We start from the raw sequence: 24,189 nt of genomic DNA on the forward strand, positions 1-24,189 counted from the left end.
CACAACTATATTCAACATGAGCCAAGACATAATTAAAAACACTATTGTTGAGAATATTTGTAAATATATGCATGTGAATCAAGAATGGCACCACCTTGGCCCTACTGCTCCTACTACATTTGCTTTAAGGGGGAAAACTTGTATGGGCCCTGAGGCCTAGAGTCTCCTCAGGCTTGAGGATTCTCTGAGTTTCTAAGACCCCTGAGGCCCCAAAATCTTGTGGACTAGGCGTGTGAGGGTATATTAAAAACTCTCTCATTGATTTGGTAGTACCAAGAATGCTCCATGGCTGCTGGGAGCCTAGCAACCATGGGGAAAGGGGCAGTGGCTTATGCTTACTTAAAAGCATATGCTACATTCCTGAAGACACTATCTATCCTCTCAGGATATTGTCTTCCAATTGGCAACATAATTGAGTCTTTAGTAAGCCATTCCACCTTTCAAGTTAGGCCAGCTCCTTCTGGGTAATAGAGTATGTTGTAAGACCAGTTAATTCCATGGGCATGAGCCTTTGCTGTGAAATGAGTTTCTTGACCAGATGCAATGCTATGGGGAATACTATGAGGTTGATAAGACATTCTTTGAGACTACAAGGGGTGGTGCTGACAGAAGCATTACAGGTAGGGAAGGCAAATCCATATCCAGAATGTGTATCTATTCCAGTAAGAATGAATCTCTGCCCCCTCCATAATGGAAGAGGTCAAATATAATCAACCTGCCAGGAGTTAGCTTGCTGGTCCTCCCAGATAATGGTGCCATATCAGGAGTTAGTGTTGATGTCTGTTGTTGATGACTGATTAGGCACTTAGCAGTAGCATTAGCCAAGTCAGCCTTGGTACGGGGAAGTCCATGTTGTTGAGCCCATGTATAGTGTCTCTCCCTGCCACCATGGCCACTTTATTCATGGGCTTACTGAGGCCACAATCACTGTGGTAGATGGGGAAAGAGGCTTGCAGACATCCACAGAGCATACTATATTTTCCACCTGATTGAGTGCCTTTTATAGCAGGTGGCCTTTGGTGGACATTAACTATTAATCCACAAATTGTGAGGGATCTGAGATTTTCATCTTACTTGCAAGCTAACAAGTTAGCCTGCCATATATGTAAAACTGTGACAGGCTAACATATTAGCTGCAAGAAGGGTAAAATTGCAGATACACACTTACATACACACACACACACACACACACACACAGAGAAAACTCAAGGTCTCTGGGTCAGAGATAAAGGCAGTTTACTACTCCCTGCCTTTGCTGGGAGCCAGAGTAACTTCATAGCACTGTTTCCCTGAACTCCAGTTCCCATGGGGCAACACAGTGAAGGCCAGTTGGTGCCTATATATGCAACGTAGTGCATTACAAGGGAGAAATACTGAAATTAGAAACTGATTTTGTATAGGACAACTCGTGTCTTTCGGGGGTGCAGGGGAAGTGTCTTTGCTCTGGAATGTATGCACATCTTCTCTGGGAGGGGAAGGAGAAGTCTTTTTCCTTATTACCGTGGATTTTCTCCAGGGAGGGGGGTGTTACTAAGCCTTACAATCCTGAAATTTCTCCTTAAACAGACATTTTTAATTGGTTGTAAATGCCTTTGCTCAGAGGATCCAGACCATGCAGAAATGTGATATTCATGGAGAACTGCCTCCCCTAAAGTCTACCCCTTGTTTCTTCAGAGTTTTAGACCCTGGTGCATTTTCCCATGTGAATTTCACTCTTATTAATCTGGCCAATACTAGCTGGGACCAAATCTGTTCAGTGTTTCTCATGAACACATAATTAAGATTATTGTCAATGGGACTCCAAGCAGCAAGATGAGGACAATCTGTAGTATTGACCTCAACCATACTCCCAAAGGTCATGATTCTAGCCACCTTCACAAATCTCATGAGCCCTCAGGGTCTACCTTCAAACCAGGTTCGAAGGAAGGATTCTGTATTGAACTTTATAGTTGGCCCAAGGCATTAACCCAGGATGTGTTAGCAATCACACAGACACTACCTTGGTCTGCAAGGAGGTCTGGGATGAGTCTGTCATTCATAATAACCCTGTTCAGTAATGAGGCTAACGTGAATGCCTTCCAAGTCCAAACTGGTGTCATTGATTATTTCATATTTTGTAGCAGAATTATTCCCATTGTAGGTAATACTGCCCATATTGTACGCAAGAGTAATGAGCCAGTTAACCCTCTGAGAATCTCACCCAAATAATCAAAGGTAACTTGGTTCTCCACAGTCATCCGAGACCTACATGATCTACTGGAGGTATTTTCTCAAACACTTGAAGGTATCTTATAACTACCTCTAAGGCGCAAGTCACCGTGTTTTGAGGAGGGAGGCAAGCCAATGCTTATCTCCACAGAGGAAGTAAAACCCAGAGGGCTTACATGATGCCTTGGAAACAACTTTTGTTTACAATTTTTGGGACCTCCCCAGGTGGGACATATATCAATCAGACTGCACTGATTGACAGTGCCTCCAGTGTGGCCTTAGGATCAGAGTTGAGTTCAGTCCTTGTTTTTAGGAGGATCACCTGAGAGCAGTCTGTTCACTGCTCTCAGGTGAAGCAGACAAGTTCACTCTGTCTTGTTTATTCACACCACCACCTGGATGGCATTCATCCACTCAGTGGAATCGCTAAGAACTGAGATAGGGATAACATTCATAAGCGTTAACAAGTGTTTTACATGGAGTTTTAGGAGATGGGCCATCACCTGCTGACTTGTACTCAGAGCTGTGAGGTGGAAGCTGGCAAGCTCAAGCATTCAGTTCAAACATAAGGCGCTTTCAACAGTTTGGGGTAGTTGCACCAAGGAATTTTCTTTTCTTTTTTTCTTTTTTCTCAAAGAAGGCTCTTAGTTCAGTTCTGAAGGATTAATGAAAGATCATTAATGGCTCTCCCAACCCTGCACCTCATAGGATCTAAGATATTCCCTCCCCAGGTGCCTGAGATTTTGCTCTTCCTCCACTGCCATGAAATCTATGTGTCTTATTCTAGTAGCTATAAACACTTTTTCCCCCAGTCATCCTCTACTTGCATCTTGACCTTTCATACAGAAAGTTTAAATGAAAGATGGACAAAAGCATTTTCATAGAAGTTAACAGAATTAAGTTTGAACTCTCTAGGCTTCATTTTGGCCAGGCTGTCACTAAGAGGACGTGCCAACCAGGCTGGCCTGGGGTTGCTAGCAGGAGAAATAACAAGACATTGTGCCCAGAGTGGTCAGGTCAGAATCCTGAATTTTCAAAATAGGTCTACATAGTCTCCTAGGATTCCCTACTCCTTTCACCTTGATCATTGTCCAACAAGTGGCCAAGAGGACCAACCTACCATACTTACTGTGTGAGTCAATAAGAGATGAGGGAGATAAAGTCAGATTACCAGTCTGTGTTGAGTACCTTTTGCCATAAAAAGGTGCAGATTGTCAAACTGGAAATAGTCCAGAAAGCCAATTACATGAAATGGATTCATGTGGCTGGAGTCAGTTGATCAATAACCTGAAAAAATGTCAACAGTGGTAAGGTTCCAGATAGCCCCCAGAAGAGGTCAAATGTTGAAGTAGGCATCTGCCAGGAGTGGGCAGGGAGGCCATGCTCCATGCGATGTGGGCTCAGGTCAAATGTTGAAGTAGGCATCTGCCAGGAGTGGGCAGGGAGGCCATGCTCCATGCGATGTGGGCTCAGCACCGAGAGACAAGTGAGTCATCTTTTGGCAGGAGTCACAAGTGTGGCATGCAGCAGTAGCTTCTGCATCAGAAACAGCCTTTTCCTTTGTGCCCAGTCTGTGGAGGTGGACACGTTGCCATGTTCAGAAAGGCGATGAATCCAGGCAACGATTGTCGCAACCTGGGTGCTGTGGGCCGATCCAGTTGGTTTTGTCAGAGAGCGAGCTCTTCTTGTGGGCATTTACATGAGTGATTCAAACAGTTCCATCATCACCCACAATTTATTTCCAATTTCATGGCCCCAAAAAGCATTTTCTTTACTCTGTAATAGTAAAAAAAAAAAAAAAAAAAAAGTCTATGTTCGGCCCACAGTATGAGCAACTGTAAGCCCTTTCGGTCTGCATAGCTGGTTAAGCTGGCTCTGAGGCTGCCAGTGGACACTGCTGAGTTTCAGTCTAGCTGGAGCATTCGTAAACCGGGCCCAAGCAGTCAGAGAACCATCTGTGGAATGAGAGCCCTGAAGAGCTAGTGACTTCGGTTTTGTCTGAGGCAGCACAGGGGGAGATAGTATTTCCTCCACAGGGGTAGCTGCAACTTACATAAAGCTGAGATGCAGCTGCATTTTCCAGTATACATGTCCATGTGACAAACGAGGGTTTTTTTCGGTCCCTTCCCACCTTATCAGTCATGGACTTCAAGCTTACTCATCCCCAAAATGGACATATGAGGCTGGAGAATCACCAGGTCTCTAAGGATCAGGCATTCAGTTTTGACACACAGCTCAGTAACAGGGTAATACCTGTAGTAGCCACGCCAAAACCTCAAGTCCAAAACCATAAGGAATATCAATCCCTTCACCAGAGGCCCCAGTAGGCAAAGTTATCAGTGTCAGAGACTTGTTCTGTCTCCAATTTCCAAAGAATGCAATAAGGTGATGGGAACTCATGCTAAATCATGACCCAATCACTGGCGGCTAATCGCAGGCGAGTCAGTCCCACTAACATTCTTCTCTAGCCACAGCTCTTCACCCATGGGATAATGCCCTCTGGTACGTATGAGACAGGGAATTACAGCTTATGATATCCTACTATAATTCAAGTGCAAAAACAATAGTAAAAATGTACATCGAATCAGTCCAACTGGCCCCACCCACAAAGTCACTTTTACATTTTTTCTTCGAAGTGCCTCAGTTGAACTCAGGTGGGTTTTTTTCTACAGGAGCTTGATATCTACGTGTCACAGGCTTTAGCAGCTTCCAGATCTTGCTACCTCTTGGTTGGGAGTTTGAAGAAGAGGCTTGAGGGTTGGAAAGTATTGAATGCTAGGTTGAGGAGATGGCTGAAGCACTTGAGGAGGCTTAATTTTTCTCTTTGGTGCATATGCCAGGGCTTATCTCCTCCCCTGTGCACCTCCCAGCATCCGGGGAGTGCTGGGCTCAGGGGCTTTTTCTTTATGCCGCCTCACATGAAACCACAGCTCTGCCCCATATTCCATGGCACCTTCTGCCACCTGCGTCCAGTGCCTCTTTCCCCCAAGGGACCAGGTAGGATGGTGACTAGGCTGCCTGTGTCTAATACAGCTGTAAAAGCATAAGACCCTTTCTTGCCTGAAGTCTCCCAGCATATTCAGATATATCTATAGGGCCTTTGATCCCCTTAGGGACAGGGAGACCTCGGCCCCAGTTTGAAGCAAGCTGAGGTTAGGGTAGACGGAGGATGAGGGATCAGTGAGGCATGCAGAAAGTATCTCCGCACCAGCGAGACACATTTACTTTCAGGTTTGAGCAGTGCAGCAGCTGCTTACGGCTCACTCCACCCAAATCCCTCCACCAGCTCTAGAGACTCCTTAACTCTTCTTCCTTGTCCCACCTGAAGGAGAGAACAGATAACAAAATCATAAGTCAAGATGCTTGTTTCAGTCCTAATTCCTGGTACTTGGTCAGCAACCACTTTCCCTGTGTTCAGCCTTCTAATCTATTAACATGGTATGTCTTTCCATTTATTTTGATCTTCTTTGTTTTTTTTAATTAAAATTTTGTAATTTCAGGATAAGTTGCTGGATTTGTTATGTTTACACCTAAATATTTCATTTTCCATGGAGTAATTGTAAATGCTATTGTGTTTTTCAGTTCAGTTTCCACATGTTCCTTGTTAGTATATGGAAATGTGATAGGTTTTTGTATCCCGTGATCTTTTTTTTTGTTTGTTTAATATTTATTTATTTTTGGCTGTGTCGAGACTTAGTTGCAGCACATGGGATCTTTCACTGCGGTGCACAGGCTCTTCCTTGTGGCACGCGGGCTTCTCTCTAGTTGTGGTGTGTGGGCTCAGTAGTTGTGGTGCACAGGCTTAGTTGCCCCATGGCATGTGGGATCTTAGTTCCCTGACCAGGGATCGAACCTGTGCCCCCTGCAGTGGAAGCGCAGAGGCTTAGCCACTGGACTGCCAGGGAAGTCCCTGTATTTGCTTATTAATTCTCAAAGATTTTTGTAGATCCTTGGGATTTTCTACATAGACAGTCTACAACATACAATGTCATTTGCAAACAGGGATAACTTTATTTCTTTTTTTTCCCCCAAAACTGTATGCCTTTTATTGCTTGTGTGTCTGTATGTATGCCTTATTGTACCATCTAGTATTGATACTTCCAGTATTATGTTGAATAAGCATGGTGAATGATACCCTTGCCTTGTTCCTGATTTTAGGGGGAAAGCATTCAGTCCTTCAACACTAACTGTAATGTTAAATGTAGGATTTTTGTAGATAATTTTAATCAAGATGAGGCAGTTCCCCTCTATTCCTAGTTTTCTGAGAGTTTTTTTAATCATGAATAGTTGTTGGATTTGATCAACTGCTTTTTCTGAATCAACAGATATGATCATATGACTTTTCTTCTTTAGGCTGTTGATATGGTGGATTACACTGATCGATTTTTGATTTGAACCAGGCTTGCATACCTAGAATAAACTCCACTTGGTTATGGTGTATAATTCTTTTTATACATCATTGGATTCAGTTTGCTAGTATTTTGTTAAGGATTTTTGCATCTAAGTTCATGAGAAATACTTGTCTATAGTTTTATTTTTGTACTGTCTTGATGTGATATTGATATCAGGATAATACAGATCTCATAAAATGAGGTGGGAAGTGTTCTGTTTTCTGGACAAGAATGTGTATAATTGATATAAAGTTTTCTTTAAATTTTTTGTAGAATTCTCCAGTGAAATCATCTGGGTCTGGAGTTTTCTTTTTTAAGGGGATTTTTAAAGGACAAATTCAATTTTTTTAAATGATTTTAGGACTATTTAGATGTCTATTTCATCTTGGTTGAGTTTTGGAAGTTTGTAGTTTTTAAGAAATTGATCCATTTTTTTCTAAGTTGTTGAATTTGTGCTTATAAAGTTGTTCACAGTATTCCCTTATTATCATTTTAATGGCTAAATGAGCTATAGTGATATTCCCTGTTTCTTTAATCACATTGATGATTTGTATCTATTTTTAGATTTGTTGGTCTTGTTAGAGGTTTACCAGTTCTATGGATTTTTTTTTTTTTTTTTGAGGAACCAGCTTTTTCTTTCGTTGATTTTCTCTATTGTTTTCCAGTTTTCAATTTCATTGATTTCTGCTCTGTCTATAGTATTTCCTTTGTCTGCTTGCTTTGGGCCTATTTTGCTCTCTTTTTTTTTTTTTAAGTTTCTTGGAGTAGAAACTTAGATAATTGATTTCAGATCTTGCCTTGTTTCTAATATAAGCATTTAATGCTATAAATTTCTCTCAATCCTGCTTTAACTATCTCACATATTTTGGTAGGCTGTATTTTCATTTTCATTCAGTTCTATATATTTTTAAAATTTCCTTTGAGACTACCCTTTTTATCAACTGATTATTTAGATATGTTGTTAAATTTTCAAGTGTTCAGAGATTTTCCTATTGTCTTTCTGTTACTGATTTTAAGTTTTATTACATTATGATCAGAGAAGATATCTGTATAATTTTAGTCATTTTAAATTTGATGAGGCTTATTTTATGACTCAGTATGGTCTCTCATAGTGAATGTTTCATTGGTACTTGAAAAAATATATATATTCTGTTGATTTTGGGGTGGAGTGTTCTATATGTCACTTAGGTCCTGTTAGTTGATTGTGTCATTCAGTTCTGTATTCTTACTGATTTACTGTTTAGTAGTTCTAAGAGTAGGTCTAAGAGTTGAAGTCTTGAGCTATAATTGTGGATTTGTCTGTTTCTCCTTTCATCTCTATTATTTGTGGGGAATATCAATTCAAATGACAGTAAATTTCCCAGTATCTTTTCTCTCTGCTTTCAAGATTTTTTTCTTTGTCTTTAGTTTTTAGAAGTTTAATTGTGATGTAACTTGGTATTGATTTCTTTGGGCTTATTTTATCTGGGATTTGCTCAGCTTCTTGTATGTTAATGGTTTAAAATTTCTTTTTGCCAAATCTGTGAAAGTTTCAGCCATTATTTCTTCAAATACTTTTTCAGTTCCTCTCTCTCCTCTCCTTCAGGGATGTTAGCTCTTTTATTGTTATCTCACAGATCCCTGAGACTGTTCATTTTTTTAAAAGTCAATTTCCTCTCTGTTGTTTGAACTGAGTAAATTTTATTGATCTGTTCTCGAATTCACTGATTCTGTCTTTTTCATTTCCACTCTACTATTGATCCCACCCAGCCATTTGAAAAACATAGTTATTGAGTTTTTTCAGTTCTCTACTTTCCATTTTGTTCCCTCTCTCTCTCTCTCTCGCCCTCCCTCCCCTCTCTCTAACATATCTGTTTGCTGAGATTTTTCTATTTTTTCATTGGGTTTCAGGCATATTTGTAATTTTGATGATAGTTGCTTTAAAATCCCAATCAGACCATTCCAACATTTAATTCATCTCAATGTTGGTTTCTGTCTTTTTTCATTCAAGTTGTTATTGTCCTAGATTTTGTTATGATGAGTGTTTTGTAATTGTATCCTGGAAAATCTGGATATTATATTTCAGGACTCTGGAACCTATTTAATTTCCTTTTTTAATAGGCAGTCCCCTTGTTTAGTTGTAGCATGAAATGCAGGTTGGGAGTGTCTGTTGTACTTCTTGCTGCGCTTTGCTGATACTACCCTGGAAAAAGTGGAGTTCTGACACCCATTGCCTTGTTGTAGATGGGTGGGGTACATGGTCAGCCCCGGCCTCAGTCTCACTGACATCCTCCTTGTAAAAGTGGGGCACTGACTCACACAATCTCATTGTCTCCAGTTGAGCATGTAAGCTCAGCTCCCTGCTGGGATTTGCTGATACCAGGGGAGCAGGAAGCTCAGTACCTGCCTTCCACACATAGTTCTGCTTCTCTGATGCTGAGCTGTGGAGGCTCAGCTTCTACTGTGCCACCTGACACTAAAGAGGTGGGAAGTGGAGTGTTGACTAGTTGTCCCTTGCATAACCTTGCTCTGCCTCATTGTTGCCCGTGGGGGTAGAACCTTAGCTGCTCACTGAGCTCCCCTGACATTAGGCTGTTGGAGGCACCAAATTGCTGACCGGCCCTTCTTTATATTGCCTTACTTAATCTCATTGCTGCCAGGTAGCTAAGTAGGTTCAGCTACCCACTGGGCCTCACTGACACCAACGATGGAAAGAAAGTGGAGTGCTGAGTTGAATTGCCTTGTTCAGTCTCATGGATGGCAGTTATGGGTGGAGGCTTAGCTCACCACTGGAGTCATCTATCATTACCCTGGCAGGGGAATCAAAACACCACTTGCTTTCACTAGGTGAGAGATGAAAAAATCAGCTCCTGGCTCAGTCCCATTGACACTACTGTGGTAGGTTAATCAGAGCACCCTCTGCTTCTTGTTGAGGGGGGATGGAAGATCAACTCCCTGCTTGTGTTGTCAATATCACTGAGCAGGGGAATTTGAAACACTGCCTGCTTCCACCAGGAAGGGAATGGGGGATTAGTGGGGAATCAGAGCACCACCATCTGCTACCACACAGCAGGGGGTGGGTGAGTGGATTCTGTTAGACCACTCTTTTCTTGGTCCTTTGGCTAGAGGGAAAAGGCTTGGTTTTTGTTTTGTTTTGTTTATGGTCTTTTGTGGGCTTCTGCAGTACCCTGTCTGAGATATATGGGAGGTAATAAGAAAACCCATGGAAATCACCACCATTGCTCTAGCGGTACTAGATGCCTTGGTAGGCCCATAGGCAGTTTGCCTTCTTTCTACCTTTCAGAGTCTTCTGTGGTTGCTTGGTGTGTTATGTCCAGCATACATGATAGTTTGATTAATTGTGATGTTTCTGCATGTCATGGACTACAAACATCCCATTTACCACTGGCAAGGAGAGCAGCATTGCACTCAAACAGAAAGGCACAGCCAAACCGATACTAAAATGCCATCTTTGCATGGGTATCTCCTGCGATCACTCCTGGTACCAAGTCTGTATTGATCAGAGCAAAATCACAGTACTTAGTAATTAGTAATTTGAGCTGTGAAATTTTAATATAAGGAATTATTAATTATAACAGCAGATTGCAGTATTGAAGGATTCACTAGTAAGAAATAATGAGAACTCTAAAGAATAGGATTTGCCTGTAATAATTGTAAAAAATATTGGAACTATGCGTTACATATTCTTGTGAACTACAATTTTTATTAAAAAACATGCCATGTAAACCACTCCCACTTGTGAGTTAGTATATATACATTATTACTTTCATTTACTATCTGCTGTTCCTTGTTATGCATTAACACAGTTTATTTTTAAGTTGCTTTCAACTGTTTACTGTGAACTAATTTGCAAAGCACATGTGATGGCTAATTTTATGTGATAGCAACTCTTTTTGTATGTTAAACCACTCTCGCATTCCTGGAATAAATGCCACTTGGTCATGGTGTATAATCTTTTTTTAAAATATGCTGTTTAATTTAGTTTGCTAGTATTTTGTTGAGGATTTTTCGATCTATAGTGACAAGGAATTTACATCCGAAGTTGTTTTTGTGACGTCGTCTTTTTTTAAACAAGGATAATGCTAGCATCATAGAATGAGTTAAGTAGTGATCTCTCCTTTGCTATTTTATGAAAGTTTGGGAAATTCTTTAAATATTTGGTAGAATTCACCGATGAAGCCATCTGATTCTAGACTTTTCTTTGTTGGGGGTAGGGGTTTGATTACTAATTCAATCTCTTGTTATGGATCTGTTCAGATTTCTATTTCTTCTTGAGCCAGTTTTGGTAATTTGTGTGATTCTTAGAATTAACATTGTCTTATGATTACTGTTGGTGCATTTGTCTTTTAAATTACATGAGAAACAAAAAGAGGAGTTACTTTTTTTTTTTTTTCTTTTCCCTCCTCTTTTTTACTATTGTGGTACTGTTGCACCTTCTGGTTGTTGATTCATCTATATTTTTATTTTTATAGTCTTTCTAACATATCTGTTAGTTTTCTAGTCTAATTTTATTTTTTAGTTCCTTATTGTTCTCTCTCTTTTTTTTTTTTGCCACCCCACGCAGCTTGCAGGATCTTGGTTCACGAGCCGGGTCAGGCTGAAGCTCCTGCGATGGGAGCTCCGAGTCTGAACCACTGGACTAACAACAGTGAACCTCAGACCCCAGGGAATATTCATCAGAGTGAGGTGTCACGGAGGTCCTCATCTCAGCACCACCAGTGAGACAGGAACGCAATCCCACTCATAAAAAAGGAGGAGTTACTAACAAAGAAACACAACAGCACTTGTTTTTATATTTGCCTATGTAGTTATCTTTACTGGTATTCTTTATTTGTTAATATGGCTTTAAGTTACTGTCTAGTGTTGAGTATCCTTCCTTTTCAGGCTAACAGACTTAGTTTAGAATTTCTTGTAGGGTAGGCCTACACTGACTTAGCTTGGACCAAACTTTAATCAGGCTTCTCTCGCCCTCACAAGCCCCTGAACTTTGGCTGTCCCCCAGTGTGACCAAGCACAGAAATACAGAATATATCCTCCCATCCCTTAACAGCTCATTCCAAAAAGGGCTTAACAGAGTCAGACAAATTTCCAGTCAGACTACCCCATCACGCTGTTTGTTCACCTCCTCCACTCACTCAATTTCCTCTCGAGCTCCCGCTAATCCTTCTTATTCCTCCCTAGAAAAGAAAAGCCTTTTTCTATTTAATTTTGAGACGCTTTCCGATCCTTAAGTCAGGGCATTATTTCTATTGCAATTGTCTTTTTTAGAAGCGTCTCTTTACCCGAAGCCTGGATTTATTTTTGATATCCAACGCGTCATCTTGCTTATCTTTTTCACTGCTGAGAGAAATGCTACCATTTACTGTTTACTTTTAAACAGTATCATCTTATTGCTAGTATTTCCTAGTATTTAATTCATTTAATTTCTTAGTATTTAAAGTAACTTTCCTGTTCATATTCATAATTCACATTGATTTACAACTTTGCTTCCTTGGGTAGCCTGGCGTTTAAAAGGCACACTGGCTGTGAGACTGTTTTTCTGAGGTACTAAAAGAACTCAGGGCTGCATACAGTAGAAGTGATAACCCTAACCCACAATCTGAATTGCTAAGGAACAAAAATGTTACCGAAATTCTTTCAAGGTACTGGGCGAGCAGGCTTCTGGGAAATGGAGTCTGGAAGTTCGTGAGCTCACCGCGCATGGTCATGGGAACCGGTCTCTTTTTTTTTTTGCGGCTCCTTCTGCGCATGTGTAATAGCCTGGAGGCTCTGCCTCTAGAAAGCCTCGGGGCGACTGTGGCAGGAGCGTCCGGGTGTGCGCGCCACTCAGGGAGCTGGTGCGGCCCTAGTGGGAGTGGCGGGCGAGGCAGAAGGGTTGGGCGAGGGCCGGGGGGGGGGCGGCCCTGCGCGGCTCCAGGGAGTAGGCGGGGGGCTGCGGTGCCGGACGGTGGGGAGGGGCAGGACCCGCGGCGTAAGAACCTGAGAGGGCAGGTGGTGGCGGCCTTGGCGGAGTTTCTGGCTGGAGAAGTCGCCGGCGTCGGGCGTGGGGACGCCAGGCCTCGGTGAGGCTGCAGATTCCGCGACGCAGGCCGCCTGGTCTCTGCGGCCACGGGAGTGGGGCACGTGCACATGCGTGATGGGTGCGCCCTGACCGCGAGTGGGGGCGACTTTGAGGGTGGCTTGGGTGCAGGGCAGAGCTAGGTATAAAGGAATTATCTGGGAAAGTTACCTACGTGAGACTTAATTGTCTCGTCTGTAAAACTCAAGATATTAATAACAGGTGCCTCGTGGGGTTGTTTAGAGGATTAAATACCATAGCACAGTGGCTGGCAGTAAATGTTAGCTACCGTGGTTCATAGAAATAATTCTTCTTCTTACTCGTTACTTTATGGCTCACGACCTCTCACTTAGGTCAGTATAACTAACTCTCCCCACTGTAGCAGATTAGAACACTGAGACGGAGAGGACAGTTATATAGACAAAGCCACAAAACTATCAGATAACAAACTAGAAGACAAACTCAGATTTTCTCCACATGTCATGGTCTTTCGCATTTACTATCTTGGTTATAAAAGCCAGCACTGCATCCTCCCCAGAACTTACCAGAAATAATTTGACGTGTGAAGAAATCATTTGAACGGTTGCATATTACCATGTAGCGGCTCTGTTTCTGGGATTTCTAGATGTCTTCGGAGTCCTTGGGACAGACAGCATAATTGTTTCTGAGTTAGTTCTGTAACAGTCTAGTTTTGTGTTCTGAGCAGCCTTGGTTTGAGTTTATTGAAGGTCCGACCTGAGATTCTATGGAATAATGGATACTAAGAGTTGAACTGCGGGCCTGGGTGAAGGTTCCAATTAAAATGAATTTGTTCCTTAGGTGCATTTCTCATCTACCTTGGAATAAAGCACCTTTTGTGAAGTAAGAAGGAGGAGTCTCTAGGAACAGAATCCGACGTGGGAGAGAAGCACTCCACCATTTGAGTGAGTGTCTTAGCAGAGGCAGTAGTAGTTCCTAGAAAGGAGCAGATCCCAGGTTCGCACCGCCTGCTCAGAATGAGTGAGATTTGGATGATGCTGCCACATTCAGAAGTAGTCACAGGCTGCCTAATGGAGGAAAGTCTGGACCAGTTTTCAGAAGGCAGGGGAACTGGGCTGAGAGGAATGAAGGAGGGTTAGGCTACTCAGGAAATATAACTTCATTGGAGAGCTTCTGAGGACATGGTGTGAGGAAAGGAGCTTTACAGCTAGATTGGAATGAATTATGTTTTAGCAATCCCGGTTTGACCCCCACTCTCTATTTTTCACTCGCTCATCCCAGATTCTGAGCTCTTAGCACAGTGAATCTGGCATCTAAAAATATGCTGATGATTTTCTTACACACAACAGTATAAGAAGAACTTTCTATTTGTCTTGTTAAAAGTTGGGAAAAATTGGTCCTGAGGGTGTAAATGAATTTCCCTGGCTTTGTGTTAGTGGCAGAGCCAAGAATAGATGTTGAGTCTCCTGATACCCAGGCCGGTTGCTGCTGCATCATCATTGGTAAAATGTTTCTTAAAAGGCAGTCTTTTGAGGATCTATATATACTTTTTTTTTTTTTAACTTTTATCCATATTTAAAATTTTTTTTTAATTAGTTGATTTTTAAAATTGAAGTATCATTGATTTACAGTGTTTCAGGTGTACAGCAAAGTGATTCGGTTACACATACATATTCTTTTTCAGATTCTTTTCCATTATAGATTATTACAAGATATTGAATAGCTTTATATATATAACTATATTTTATAGTTCCCTGTGCTATACAGTAGGTCCTTGTTGTTTATCTATATATATACTTTAGGAAAACACTTAAAAAGTAACCTTAAAGTGCCTCCTTCCCTTTTTCCATAGCTTTGGGTGAATTCTCTACCTCAAGTAGTAAATAAGAAAATATACATGTACATTACAACATTTGCTGTATAACGTAATGAAAGCTTAGTGTTCCTTCATTTAGGGTATTGTTATTTGACCAATTTCCTTGTAATTTTAAAATTTCTCTGAAATAGAGGAGTACATATATTGTTTAAAAAAAAAGTAGAAAATAATTACATTCACCTAATGAAAAATTGCATACCCAAGCTCTGCATGACCATATCACAGTCACACATAGACATGTGAGTACTTTTTTTCATATGTCCCTTCCTACCCCTTCTCCAGGATGAAAAGGATATTCTCCCACAGAGAAGCATTTTACCCAGGCTATTTTTGTAGCCATTTAAATAGGCAAATCCAGGAGTTGCAGGCAGTCTGTATCTCTAATGACTTGATTCCTCTCTTTCTATCCCAGCTATACCTTCAGAGATTTCAGCAGTTTTCCAAGACCAGCAAAATATGAAGAAATCTTATGTGAGTTGTTGAAGTCTTTCTACACTATTTAACAATGTATTTTATGAGGTTGATGACTCCTATACTTGAAATGGAAAAGTAGAAATAGATAAAATGAACCTGAGGGAAACAGCATAGCATAATGGTTCTCAAACTTTAATGTGCATTAAAATCACCTGGAAAGTTTGCAAAACATGGAATGGGGCCTGAGATTGCAGGTGATGGTGATATTGAGGTCTACAGGCCAGTAACATTGGAATAGCAGGTCACTAGAGCAGAGTTGGCAAGGAGACACATACACACAGATCCTAAGAAATTATGTGGTTATCAGATTCAAGCTGCAAATATTTATTTATTTAAAAATTAATTTTTATTGGAGTATAGTTGCTTTATGATGTTTTGTTCATTTCTACAGTACAGCAAAGTGAATCAGCTATATGTATACCTATATCCCCTCTTTCTTTTTGGATTTCCTTCCCATTTAGGTCACCACAGAGCATTGAGTAGAGTTCCCTGAGCTATAGAGTAGGTTCTCATTAGAGCTGCAAATATTTCTGACCATTCTGGTAGTCATGGCCAAAAAAAAGACTCTGTGTTACATGGCTTTCATTGATCATGTGAATAAAGCTGCCTGATTCCTTTTGGAGCCAAAAGATTTTCTGGCATTGTAAGCTGAAAGAAGAAAAAACAAAAAAACCTTTTGTTTCTTTTCTGGTAAATGATGAAAACCTTTTGGTGGCAACCATGAGATAAATGCCTGTAATTATTCTTCAGTGGATGCAAAAGATGGTACCAAGCAAAACGCAGTTAAAGAGATTTTTCAGGAGGCCATATCACTGATGCTCATGTAGACAGCTTTCTGATGGTCTTGGTTTTTTTTGTTTTTTGTTTTTTGGTCCCACCCCTGGATAAAACTAGAACATCTACAGAATAAATTGACTGCATGTCCTTAAAATAAATTTCTAAAATTCTTTGTCTTGCTCAGTATGTAGAGTGTTCAGTTAAGAGAAGATTTTCTGGCAGATGTTTCTGCACCTAATCAAATTTCAATCTACTTCATGCAGAATGGATTCTGCCTCATCATTTGCTGGAATTTGGTCAGTGAAAGTCACCAATAATATACATTGTTTACACGTAAACAATTAACCATTTTAAAGTGTACATTTCAGTGGCGTTTAATACATTCACAGTATTGTGTAACCATCATCGCTATCTAGTTCCAGAACACTTCCATCATCCCAAAATAAAACCTAATACCCTTTAAAGTCATTCTCTAGTCCCCTTTTACCCCAGTCCCTGGCAACTACTAATTTACTTTTTGACTCTAAGAACTTGCTTCTTGTAGATATTTTACATAAATGTAATTATACAGTATGTGTTTTTTTGTGTCTTTCACTTAGTATGTTTTCAAATTTCATCCATATTGCAGCATGTATCAGACTTCATTCCTTCCCCACCCCCCACCTTTATTAAGATATAATTGACAAAATTGTAAGATATTTAAAGTACATATCATGGCAATTTGATATACATATATGTTATGAAAGGATTCCTCCCATCTAGTAAATTAACACATCCACCACCTCACATATTTTTCTCTTTTTTTGTGAGACATTTAAGTTCTCCGCAGATTTCAATTATACAATCAATACAATGTTATCAATGTAGTCACCATGTTATACATTAGGTCCTCAGACCTTTTTCATTTTATAGCTGAAAGTTTGTACCCTTTTACCGAGATTTCATTTCTTTTCATGACTCAATATTCCACTGTATGGATGTACCACATTTTGTTTATGCAGGTATCAATTGATGGACATCTTTGTTGTTTCCACCTTACAGCTATTGTGAATAGTGCCACTGTCAACATTTGTGCACATTTTTGTTTGAAAACCTGTTTTCTGCCTGTATCACTGCATCTTTTCCAGTCTTGAATAGTCTCATTAAATAATTGTATTTCATTTAAAAAAAAAGAAAACCTGTTTTCAATTATGGGTATATACCTAGAAGTGGAAATGCTGGGTCCTATGCTAATTATTTTTAACTTAATGAGGAACCACCAAACTTTTTCACAATGGCTGCACAATTTTACATTTTCACCAGCAATATATGAGAGTTCCGGGTTTTCCTCATCCTCAGCAACACTTGTTAACGTCTATATTCTTTTTATTATAGCCATCCTAGTGTGTGCGAAGTCGTACCTCATTATGGTTTTGATTTGCTTTTCCCTAATGACAAATGAGCACCCTTTTGTGTGCTTCTCGGACATTTCTGTATCTACTTTGCAGACATATCTATTCATGTCCTTTGTCCATTTTTAAATTGGGTTGTTTATAAGAGTATTTCGGGTACTAGACTTCTATCAGATATATGATTTTCAAATATTTCCTCCCATTCTTTGAGTTGTCTTTTCATTCTTTTGATAGTATATACTTTGAATCAAAAAGGGTTTTAATTTTTTTTAAATAAATTAGTTTAGTGGTGCTTCTTTTTTTTATATAAATTTATTTTATTTATTTTATATTTGACTGCGTTGGGTCTTCGTTGCTGCGTGCAGGCTTTCTCTAGTTGCAGCGAGCGGGGGCTACTCTTCGTTGCGGTGTGTGGGCTTCTCATTGCGGTGGCTTCTCTTGTTGTGGAACACAGGCTCTAGGCACGCAGGCTTCAGTAGTTGTGGCTCGTGGGCTAAGTAGTTGCGGCTCATGGGATCTAGAACGCAGGCTCAGTAGTTGTGGCGCACGGGCTTAGTTGCTCCGTGGCATGTGAGATCTTCCCAGACCAGGGCGCAAACCCGTGTCCCCTGTATTGGCAGGAGGATTCTTAACCACTGCACCACCAGGGAAGCCCAAGAGTTTTAATTTTGATGAAGTTTGGTTTATCTATTTTTCTTCTGTTGTATGTGCTTTTGATGTCATAGCTAAGAACTCATCGCCAAACCAAGATCATGAAGATTTACTATGTTTTCTCCTAAGAGTGTTACAGTTTTAGCTCTTACATTTAGGTCTTTGGTCTATTTTGAGTTAATTTTTGCATATATAACATGAGGAAGGGGTCCAATTTCATATATTTGTATGTGGATATCCAGTTGTCCCAACACCGTTTGTTGAAGAGACTGTTTTTTTCACATTGAGTGGTCTTGGTACTCTTGATGAGAAATAGTTCACCAGAGATGTGTAGGTTTATTTCCAGACTTTCAGTTCTGTTCACTTGATCTGTATGTGTATCCTTATGCCAGTTCCATACTGTTTTGATTCTCTAGCTTTGTGGCAAGTTTTGAAGTCAGAACACGTGAGTCCTCTGATTTGTTCTTCTTTGTTAAGGTTGTTTTGGCTATTCGAGGTTCCTTGCAATTCCACGTGAATTTAAAGATCATGTCCATTTCTGCAAAAAAGGCTGTTGGATTTTTCATCGAATTTGTGGAACACTGGGGAGTATTCTTATCTTGACTATATTAAGTATTTTATTCCACGAACAAGGAGTGTCCTTCCATTATTTAGGTCTTTAATTTCTTTCAGCAAAGTTTTGTAGTTTTCAGTGTATACAAGTCTTGGACCTCCTTGGTTAACTCTTTTCCAAAGTATTTTATTCTTTTTGATGGTATTGTAAGTAGAGTTGTTTTCTTAATTTACTTTTGGATTGTTCATTAAACTGAGATTTTGTGTGTTAATCTTGTGTTCTACAATTTTATTGAATTTATTAGCTCTAATAGTTTTTTGATGGATATTTTAGGATTTTCTGTATATAAGATCATGTCATCTAAAGATAGAGATAGTTTTACTTCACTGTTTCTAATTTGGATGCCTTTATTTCTTTTTATTGCCTGGTTTCTCTGGCTGGGACTTCTTTTACAGTGTTGAATAGAAGTGACCAAGGTGGGTATTCTTGTCTTGTTCTGCATTTTAGTGGGAAAGCTTTCAGTCTTTTACCATTAAATATATTAGCTGTGGGTTTTTCGTAAAAGCCTTTTTATCATGTTGGGAAGTTCACTTCTATTCCTAGTTTATTGAGTGATTTTATCCTGAAAAGGTTTTGGATGTAGTCAAGTGCTTTTTCTGCTTCACTTGAGCATCATGTGGGGATTTTTCATCTTCATTTGGTATATTAAATTGATTTTCTTATGTTGAACTGCTCTTGCATTCCTGGTATAAATTCTACTTTGTCATGATTCATGATCTGTTTATTTGTTTGTTTATTCATTCATTCATTCATGCTGCACCACGCAGCTTGCGGGATCTTAGTTCCCCAACCAGGGATGGAACCCTTGCCCCCTGCAGTGGAAGTATGGAGTCCTAACTACTGGACCGCCAGGGAATTACCCATGATCCTTTTAATATGTTGTTTGGACTCAATTTTGTAGTATTTTGTTGAGGATATTACATTTATATTCATAAGGCATATTGGCCTGTAATTTCATTTTATTGTGATGCCTTTATCTAACTTAGATATTAGGGTAATTAATGCTGGCCTCATTGAATTAGTTAAGAAGTACAGTTTACCCTTGAACTACAAAGGTTTAAACCACATGGGTCCTCTTATATGCAGAGTTTTTTCAATACTAGATATTACAGTACTACACAATCCATGGATGGTTGAATCTGTAGGTGCAGAACCGCAGATAAGGAGGGATAGCTCTGAAGTTATACTCGGATTTTCAACCGCACTGAGGTCATCACCCCTAACCCCTGCATTTTTCAGGGGTATGAAAAACGTTTTTCAGGGTTTTTCTTCCTCTTTTTTGGAAGAGTTTGGGAAGGATTTGTGTTAATTCTTCTTTAAATGTTTGTTAAAATTCACCAGTGAAGTCATCTGGTTCTGGACTTTTCTTTGTTGAGAAGTTTTTGATTACTGATTTGATCTCTTTGCTTGCTATTCACATTTTGTATTTCTTCCTGAGTCAGTTGGTTATTTGTGTGTTTCTAGGAATTTATTCCTTTAATCTAAGTTTCTAATTTTTTGATGTAAATTGTTTTTAGTATTGTCTTATAACCCTTTTTATTTCTGTTAGGTTGGTAGTAATGTCTCCATTTCTGATTTTAATATTTTGAGTCTTTTTTTCTTTGTCAGTCTAGCTAGAGGTTTGTCAGTTTTGTTGATTGTTTTTTTTTTTTTTTTTTTTTTTTTTTTGGATTGTTTTTTAGAGAAGCACTTTTGGTTTTGTTCATTCTATTTTTTTATTCCACTTATTTGTCTCTCCTCTAATCTTTATTTTTTCCTTCCTCCTGCCAGAGACAAAGACCAAAATATATATATATTCCTTACTGTATCACAGTATCAGAAGGATAGAAACAAACAGGGAGAACAGCGTGTGATGACAGAAGCAGAGATTGGAGTAATGCAGCTTCAATCCAGAGAATGTCAAGTATTGCTGGCCACCATCGGAAACGAGGGGGAGGCAAGGAAAGTTTCTGTCTAGAGTCCCAGAGGGAGCATGGCCTTGCTAACACCTTGCTTTTGGACGTCTAGACTCTAGAACTATGAGAGGATAAATTTCTCATTACAAACCACCAGTTTGTGGGAATTTGTTATAGCAGCCCTAGGAATCTAATCCATGTGCCATAGATTTGTAATTATTGTTTTATGCTTTTGTCTTTTAAGTCAGATAGGGAAAAAAAAAGGAGTTATTAACCCAAAATATAATAATATTGGCTTTCATATATACCTTTATAGTTTTTAAAATTATTTATTTATTTGTTTATTTATTTGTTTGTTTGGGCTGTGCTGGGTCTTAGTTGCAGCATGTGGGCATGCGGGACCTTTAGTGGTGGCATGTGGACTTCTTAGTTGTGGCATGCAGGCTTCTTAGTTGTGGCATGTGGACTCTTAGTTGCAGCATGTATGTGGGATCTAGTTCCCCAACCAAGGATCAAACCTGGGCCCCTGCATTGGGAGCACGGAGTCTTACCCACTGGACCACCAGGGAAGTCCCTACCTTTATAGTTTAATGGTGTTCTTTGTTTCTTTAAGTAGCTTTGAGTTAGTGTCTTCCATTCATTTTAGCCTGAAGGACTCTTTAGGTTTTCTTGAAGGACAAGTCTATTAGCAACAAACTCCCGCGGCTTTTGTTTATCTGAGAATGGCTTAATTTCTCTTTGTTGGGAAGAACAGTATTTTTGAATATAGAATTCTTCATTGAAAGTTTTTTCTTTCAGCACTTTAATATGTCATGCCACTGCCTCTTGTCCTCCATGGTTTCTGATGAGAAATTGGATATTCCTTTTCAGGATCTCCTTTACCTGATGAGTCACTTCTCTCTTATTTCTTTCAAGATTCTCTTATCTTTGACAATTGATTATACTGTGTTTTAGTGGATCTCTTTGTGCGTATCTTACTTGAAGGTCCTTGATCTTTTTGGATGTGTAGGTTCATGTCTTTCATCAAATTTGGGAGGTTTTCGGCTTTTATTTTTTCAAATATTTTTTCTGTCTTTTACTTTCCTTCTGGTACTCCCAATATGCAAATGTTGGTGTGCTTGATGGTGTCCCACAGGTCTCTTAGGCTCTGTTTATCTTTCTTTATTCTTTTTTCTTTCTGCCTCTCAAACTGTATAATTTCAGTTTACCTATCTTCTAGTTTGCTGATTCTTTTTTCCATCTGTTCACATCTGCTGTTGAATCCTCTAGTGAATTTTTTATTTCAATTTTTGTACTTTTCAACTTCAGGATTTCTATTTGTTGATATTCTCTTTGGTGGAACATCATTCTTCTGGTTTCCTTTAATTTCCCCCCCATGGTTTCCTTTACTTCTTTAACCTTATTTAAGACAATTGATTTATAATCTTTGCCTAGTAAATCCAAAGATTAGGCCTCCTCAGGGAAGGTGTCTGAATTTTTTTCTTGTGAAAGGGCTATACTTTCTCATTTAAATGCCTTATAATTTTTTGGTGAAACTGTTTGAATATTATAATGTGTTAATTCAGAGATAAGATCTCCTCCCCAAACCTCAGAGTTGTTACTTTTGTGTGAGGCATAGTTTTTTGTTTGGTAAATTTCTAAACTATTTTTGTAAAGACTGTCTTCTTTGTTGCATGTCATTACTGAAATCTCTGTCCCATTTACATAGTGCTCAACTAGTGATTTAACAGAGATTTCCTTAAGTGCCTGGAGTCAACAAAACCGAAAATCTCCCCAGTCCTTACTGTGGGGTTTGTGTGTATTGGAGCATATCCTCAACACCACACTGAGCAGTTTACAACTCTTCCCTCACCCTCACTTCTTATTTGTACAGAGCTTGATAGTCACCCAGAGTTGAGAGCTTAGGATCCTGTCATGTCTTTTTTGAACATGTGCCTCATCCTAGATATGTGTGGGTCTTCTAGATTTCCAGGAATATATGGAAACTTTTCAAAGCCCCAAAGCATTTCACTCCCCAGCTTTTCTTCACAGACATTTTTTTTTTAAAATATTGATTGATTGATTGATTGCTATGTTGGGTCTTCGTTTCTGTGCTAGGGCTTTCTCTAGCTGTGGCAAGTGGAGGCCACTCTTCATCGCGGTGCGCGGGCCTCTCACTATCGCGGCCTCTCTTGTTGCGGAGCACGGGCTCCAGACGCGCAGGCTCAGCAGTTGTGGTTCACGGGCCCAGTTGCTCCACGGCATGTGGGATCCTCCCAGACCAGGGCTCGAACCCGTGTCCCCTGCATTAGCAGGCAGATTCTCAACCACTGCACCACCAGGGAAGCCCCCTTCACAGACATTTTTGACATATCTTTTGTTTGCTCCAGCTGACGTCCTTTGCCCCAGTGGCAGCAGCTGTTTCATTTGCCTTTAAATGTTTTCAGTAAATGCCTTTCACGTACTCATTTCTCTGATGTGAGAGGTTCTGAGCATTCTGCTGTAGTCTTTTCAGGTCTCCACCAGACAGGTCAAAACAAACAACCCCAATTGTTTGAGAAACAGCTCCATTCTGCTCTCTCTGGCACCAGGAATCTACACCAAGAATATTGGAGTCCATCTTCAAGACCACTGCTGAGCCAATGTTACTAGTTGAATTGTCTTCTGAAAATTTATTTGTTGAAGTCCTAATCATTGGTATCTCAGAATATGACCTTATTGGGAGAAAGGGTCTTTACAGAGGTAATCAAGTTAAAGTGAGGTCATTAGAGTGGGCCCTAATCCAATACTAGTGTCCTTATAAAAGGGAAATTTGGACACAGGGCTACATATAGCAGGAAGACATTGTAGAGTTACAGGGAGAAAACAGCCATCTGAAAGCCAAGGAGAAAGGCTTTGAATAGATCCTTATCTCACAGCCCTCAGAAGGAACCAGCCCTGCTGACACCTTAATCTTGGACTTCTAGCCTCCAGGTCTATGAGATAATAAATTTATGTTGTTTAAGCCACTCAGTCTGTATACTTTGTTATGGCAACCATAGCAAGCTAATACAGCCTGAGAGGGTGAGATGGAGCAAGGGTAAGTTAAAACAACACAAGATCCCTCCTACCAGGTTTCAGTTGCATTTTTCTTGATTAATCATTCTCTTGATTGTTGTAACCTTTGTCTATTTTCCAGAGTTCTGATAAAGTTGATTCTGATAGTTTTTGCCAGGTTTTTAGGTGTTCCTTTGGAGGGATGTGGCCCTGAGAGTTCTATGCTCTGCTGTTTTCCCTGGCCAGAGTCTGTTACCAATGACATGTTGCAGTTTTGGAGTTACTTGATCTCTCTGAGGCATTTGACCCCCCTGCCTGCTCTTCTGCAAAGCCTCTACTAGCAGCTCCTATAACTTCATACAACCCTCTTTCTACCCCTCTAGTGATGTCTCCTTCAGAACAATTACGGACTTTGACTCCTGGCAATGAATGTATCCCTGTATATTAGTTTCCTGTTACAGCTGTAACAAATTGCCACAGATTTAATGGTTTAAACCAACACAAAGTTAGAGGGAAGTCCAAATTAATCTTACAAGGTGATGACAGGACTTGTACCTTCTGGGCTCTGATGGGAGAATCTGTTTCCTTGCTTTTTTCAGCTGTTGTGGCACCTTCGTCCATTTTCAAGGCATATCACATCAGTCTCAACTCTTTCTTTACATTGTCTTCTCCTCTTCTGTAGTCACATCTCTTTCTGGCTCCTTCTTATTTATTAGGACACTTGTGATTATCCTTAGGGTCCACCTGGATAATCCAGGGTGCTCTCTTTTCAGGATTCTTAGCTAATCACATCTACAAAGGCCCTCTTGCCATATACAGTAATATTCACATGTTCCAGGGATTAGGACATGAATATCCTTA

At 39.9% G+C, this 24,189-nt stretch overlaps 1 protein-coding gene across 9 annotated transcripts in view; it reads left to right on the forward strand.

Annotated features, from left to right (window-relative positions):
• Positions 1-24,189, forward strand: part of LOC309635851 (uncharacterized protein) — a 62,334-nt gene that overhangs the window by 8,396 nt on the left and 29,749 nt on the right. For 2 of the 9 annotated variants that reach the window (XM_082407614.1, XM_082407620.1), the window contains exons 1-3: positions 12,494-12,661; positions 13,477-13,632; positions 14,925-14,983. The exons of 2 other annotated variants lie outside the window; for them this stretch is intronic. In XM_082407614.1, the coding sequence (XP_082263740.1) occupies positions 14,969-14,983 (15 nt within the window). In that variant the 5' untranslated portion in view covers positions 12,494-12,661; positions 13,477-13,632; positions 14,925-14,968. Of the gene's footprint in view, positions 1-1,202; positions 12,474-12,493; positions 12,662-13,476; positions 13,633-14,924; positions 14,984-24,189 lie in introns of those variants that run through there. 5 more of the 9 variants (XM_082407616.1, XM_082407615.1, XM_082407617.1 and 2 more) reach the window with 5 other exon arrangements.

This window comes from Balaenoptera borealis (assembly GCF_965194805.1).
Source record: "Balaenoptera borealis genome assembly, chromosome: 10".
Lineage (NCBI taxonomy): Eukaryota > Metazoa > Chordata > Mammalia > Artiodactyla > Balaenopteridae > Balaenoptera > Balaenoptera borealis.